Source organism: Ictidomys tridecemlineatus, chromosome 16 (genome assembly GCF_052094955.1).
Source record: "Ictidomys tridecemlineatus isolate mIctTri1 chromosome 16, mIctTri1.hap1, whole genome shotgun sequence".
NCBI classification, from domain to species: Eukaryota; Metazoa; Chordata; class Mammalia; order Rodentia; family Sciuridae; genus Ictidomys; species Ictidomys tridecemlineatus.
In genome coordinates, this window is record NC_135492.1 from 3,704,159 (window position 1) to 3,709,803 (window position 5,645).

At 36.2% G+C, this 5,645-nt stretch overlaps 1 protein-coding gene across 1 annotated transcript; it reads left to right on the plus strand.

Annotated features, from left to right (window-relative positions):
• Window positions 1-781: 781 nt before the first annotated feature.
• On the plus strand, window positions 782-4,901 carry LOC144371446 (cytochrome P450 3A12-like). Its single transcript, XM_078033762.1, has 3 exons — window positions 782-829; window positions 1,963-2,029; window positions 4,373-4,901. The coding sequence occupies exons 1-3, from the start codon at window positions 797-799 to the stop codon at window positions 4,615-4,617; spliced, it is 345 nt and encodes a 114-aa protein (XP_077889888.1). The 5' UTR covers window positions 782-796; the 3' UTR covers window positions 4,618-4,901.
• Window positions 4,902-5,645: the final 744 nt, after the last annotated feature.

Sequence of the window (5,645 nt, forward strand, 5' to 3'; positions counted from 1 at the left end):
GATTTTCTTCCTTATGCTTGCTTTTTGTTTAATTTCCCCCTTTCACCATTTTATGATTTAATTTTATTTTTTAATAAAATTTATACATCTGTAGCTATATGTTTATGAGCACTGCTTTTGCAACTTCTCCTAAGTGTGATATAACATGTCTTCACCTTAATTAACCAAAAAACAACTTCTAGTTGCCTCAAGATACCATCATTGATGCTTGACAGCTGTATCTGGAAGTTTTATGGTTAATTTCCACTTTGGTATGAGTTTCCTGATTTTCCATCTGTTATTGATTTCTGGTTTCATTTCTTGACAGCTGAGGAACATAGGCCAAATTGTACCTATCATGCCAACTTTTCCTTGAATGCATAATTAAATATAGCACAGATTATGAACTGGTTTACCCAGAGACCCTATTCCAATATACAAAAGGGTAAGGGGCCAGGGAATGTAATCCTCTTCCTTTGCTCAGTCCTGTGGCATTGAAGGGGCCACTGATCCCCTGCTATGGTGGCTGCAACCCCATGTATGAAGTGCCCTTGCTCAGCCATGAACCAGACACCAGGTACTGGCCACAGAGGAAATAGCTTCTGGTGGAGAAAACTGATGATTTTTCTCTTCTGTATTTTTTAGAAAATGATCAATGCTCCTGGGATGTTGCCTTTTTATCAAGGTTTCTCTTTATTTTTTCTTTCACTTTCTTTCTAGTGATATTTCCATTCTTTAGACCAGTGTTTCAAGCATAAAGTGTCTACAGGTTTTCAAAAATTGTTCTGGATTTTTTAAAAAAAATGCTGTAATAAGGATGAAACAAAAACGCCTAGAAAATAAAGAAAAGGTAAAACCTGGTGGTGGTGACATGACAATGTTCGCTTTCTGATCATTTATTTGCTGTGTACATCTGAATTGTGCATATACAAATGTACATGTAATTTTGTAAGTGGTGCTGGGGATTGAATTCAAGGCCCCATATATGCTAGGCAAATACTGAATCACTGAGCTTCATTCCTTAGTCCCTCTCTGTGCATTTTTTAAAGTTGATGGAATACTTTAAGATTTGCACTGGAGAATTTTTACATTTTGGTTAGAATGAAGAGCAAATTTTAAAAAGGCAAACTGATAATGAGTAAGATTGACAAAGTTTGATACAATAATAGACATGATGTTATATCTTGAAAAAATATCATTCAAATAAAAACCTTATCATTTCCCTCCCATTCAGTAAACTGTCAAAATAAAAATCCTATTTCAAAATGATTTTACTGTTAAAAAGTATTCCCCAAATCTTAAACTGGTGAACAATCATTACAATTCCAAGCCCTTTACATCTTAGTTGGCACATTCTTCAAAGGAAGGTCCTATTGGGTACCTGGTGAAGTATGTGTATGTTAAATCTGACTCTTTTCCTGTCCACAATCAGGCTGTGCTCTTCATGACCATCAACGTGATATGCTAACCAGCTTTGCTTTCTGCTTTGCCTGGAGGTCAGCACAAGAATGTCTCCAGGTCAGGGAGGCAGGACAGCCATACCCAAGTGTGACTGAAGATTGAATCATGTGCCTAATGGGTGGAGAATTTGATGATACACAAACAAAAGCTACTAATCATCTTTGAAACTACCAAGTGTATTCAGTGTGGCCATTGAATAAGAATGAAGGCAAACTAAAAGAATTTAAGTCCAGGACCACTTTCTGGGCAAGCAGGTGTAACAGGAAAAGGAGACAAACCCAGCATTAGGGAGAGAAAGGACCACAGATATTGGACACCATAGCTGGATTTCTCTCAGAAAAATATCTTGTTTTCCATGGTTTATACATGCATGTTTTGTTCACTGGTGGTTTGTGCAACCCTAGCCAGACTTCTGGACTTAAAGGACCCACATTCTAAGAAGGGAGGTGAAATGCTACATTCCAGATGTACTTCTGACTTTATGACTGATTTTGTCATTTCCATTTTCATTTCTGCTTCCAGAACTGCATTGATTTTCTCCAGTTAATGATTAATTCCCAGAATTCCCAAGACAAGGAGCCCTACCAAGGTAACCAAGAATGTTTCATGGTCCATTGACAGGGAAATTCAAATAAGCAAGTTATCCTGAAAATATACATGTTTTCTAGAGAAAATAAATTTTCACCAAATTGCAGGAAGATACACATTTTGATTTTGCAAATGGTGCCCACATGTACTGTCTAGAATCATACAGGTGTAACAAGGCTCAAAAATTGAAGGGAAACTAGGAGAAAGCATTTCAGTCATGAAGTTAGTCTGTTGTCTTTTTTCCATTGACATCAGAACAAATGCTGATTCGAAGCTTCATTTAGATGCACTGAATCAGAACCTCTGCCTGGATATTTGCATTTGTACATACAATCAGGAGGTTCACTGTCCCAGTAGTGGTGAGGGTCAATGGCAGTACTGGGTGAAAATGTGTTCACTAGCTTCACCTGATATTAAGATTAACTTTTTCCCATGTAATTCATAAGAATGTTGTGGGGGAAACCTCTTATACTGTGTAAACTTCCTATTCCTCAGCATACTTTCACCAACTAGTTTTATCATACATGAATGATTTTTGATATAAAGCATTTGAATTATGATGTTTAAAAACTGCTATTTTTATCATTCTATCATCTACCTACATTTATGAGTTGGTATTAGATTGTAAGAGAGTTCCATTCTTATTTATGTCAGTATGATGTTATATACTATGGATTTATTCTCTTGGTATCATTTTTTATTTTTATGGTCAAATTCTCTTGGGCTTAAGTCTTTTAACAACTTCTCCCTTCTCCTTCTGTTCCTTCTCCCTCCCCTCTTCCTCATCTTATATTTTGATTGTTAAAATTGACTATATTTTATAGCAGTTTTAGTTTCATAACAAAACTGAGAAGAAGGTGTAGAGATTGCCCTTATCCATTTTTTTCTCTAAATTCATATGTTTTCCTAATTACAAATATCCTTCACCAAAATGATATATTTTCCATAATCAATGAACCATCACAGATAAGTCACCTTACCCCTAAGTTCATAGGTTAACATAAGGGTTTTGGACACATTAACTTAAGGGTTCTTGCACTGGACACGTGGCTATGGAGCTTTTGGCATGTAGGTAATGTTACTGAAGAAGTGTACTTTCTATTGTTATTTAGATTTAATTCATTTAAATTTAAATTTAGATAGACACATATGGTTAGTGGCTACCAGATTGTACTGAACAGTTGTAACTTAAGTTTATAATCCAATTTCATTTCAGTATCATTGGGTTTATACAAGTAGTGGGGAAAACTCGATTTGAGATTTCCCACAATAGCATCATAGAAAGCTTCTGTAAGCTAGAATTCCATGTAGATGTTTCTCACACTTATTTTGCATTATTTTTTGTTATGAATTACATGGTTGGAATGTATACCATGTTTATTTCAGGTATTCGAGTATCAATAAATTCTAATCATTTCTCTAATCAATGAGATGAATACTTGAATGTGACTTTTCAGGAGAAAAGTCAAGAGAAACAACACCTTCTATCACAAAGGCCGTTTGATGATTATGAAGTTCAGCAAATAGAGGGGATGTGTACTAGGAAAGATGACATTCAGCTCAAGATTGATAAGCAATGTTAATTCCACTCACTTAACCTCATCGTCCTATGGCTTCTGCCTAATACCCTGTATCAACATATTCTTTCTTGTGTGATTTTAATACCACTCATTAGACTCTGGTTAATCACTACTCTTCAGAGATTTTTTTTTCTCTGTATAGTTTCTACACACCCTGAGGTCATCAAATTTTAAGACTGGTGCCCCAGGACTTCTATTACCTGATGATTCTTAGGCTAATTTGTGCACAGGGTTGACCACATCTCATGAAAGTTCAGATTTAAATTTTGTAGCTCTAGAGCGAAGCTTGAGACTCTGTGTTTCTAATAAGCTCCTTGAAGATGTCCATGCTGCTGGTCCATGGACCACAGTTTGTGCAGAAAAATTTCTCTGTGGCTTAGTATATTTCTGTCAATCATGGCCTTTATTTTTCCTGCAAAGATGCCAGTATTGCAAATGCTTTCAAAGTTCTTCAACCTACATTCTAGATAGAGTAAGTTTATTTTTTTTCCCCAGGGGAATAGTGCTACCCACTATTTATAGCTAAACAACTTTCATGATATGCAAGGCACAGTTGAAAAATACTGTTTGTTTGACATCCATACTGTCCCTTGAAATCACCCAGTTGTGTTCGTGGTGGGGTGGTGGCAGAATGAGGAACATTATGAATTGCTCTTTCAGTTTTTTCTCATGGGATTTTGGATCATTATTCTGATTTATCTTCATGTAAACTGTAAAGTGTGCATGAACCTGCTTAGACCAAATTGTCTTTCCTCTCCTTTTAGGTCTATCTGATCTGGAGATTGCAGCCCAGTCTATTATCTTTATCTTGGCTGGCTATGAAACCACTAGCACCACTCTTTCATTTATCATGTATCTACTGGCCACCCACCCTGATGTCCAGAAGAAGCTTCAGCAGGAGATTGATGAGACTTTTCCCAATAAGATGAGTCAATGGCACCTGGAGGGGAGAAGAGAGTTAAAATCTCTGGGCATCTCAGTTTGCCATTGGGCAGTTCTAAAATCATGATGGTTATTAAATGCTTTGTAAATGCTATGGTATTTTACCAATATGAGTTATTTGAGGAGCTCTGAAAACATCAGTGTACTGTGTCAACAGAGTTTTAAGTCATTTCCAAATCTTAATTTACAAAAATTTCTTTCTTCCAGGCACCTGTTACATAAGATGTACTATTTGAGATGAAGTATCTGGACATGGTGGTGAATGAAACTCTCAGATTATATCCAATTATTGAGATAATTTTGAGAGTCTGTAAAAAAGATGTTGAACTCAATGGGGTGCACATTCCCAAAGGAACTAACGTGGCTATACCAATATATAGTCTTCATCAAAACTCCACGTACTGGCCAGAACCTGAAAAGTTCTACCCTGAAAGGTACAGGGCTCCTGAGAAAGGAAATCAACCCATAATATGCTGTTTCACACATATCCTGAGGTCTTTTAGTGCAGATGGCATACATGTGATTTTAAAGTTTTCTTGTTGTAAGAAAATTTTAAGAAGTTTTTTACAAAGTGGTAAAAACAAACATTAGAAAAAATAAATGACTATAGCCATTTAAGGCCCTAGAACATCAAGATAAGCCCTATCTATCATTAATGTGATAAATGTCAGTATGGACATTTATATTTAAATGTGTAGTTTTTAAGGACTGAAATGCTATCACATTTCATTTGATTTTGAACTGTTTTTTATTTTATTTATCAGTAATCTATAAACCTTTCTGCCACTTGACCACTCTCTTATTTTAAGTGCTTATCTTTTTTAATAATTTTAGGGTTTTTTCCTGTTTACGTTAGCTCCTTGAATTTTCTACCAGCTTTAGGAAGCCCTTCTATCTTCCACTTGATTAAACATTGCTTCCTGGTTCCTCCAGCACAATTGTTAAATACAAGTTAAGGCCTGAGAACCCTCCCCCATCCAGATGGTTTAAGCAGCCTCACTGAGGATGGAGAGAGCTCAGATCCACTGAGTCTTGTCTCTGGAGTGTTCTGGGCCAGCTTCTCATACTCTCCACAGTTTATGACTCTTTCAAAGC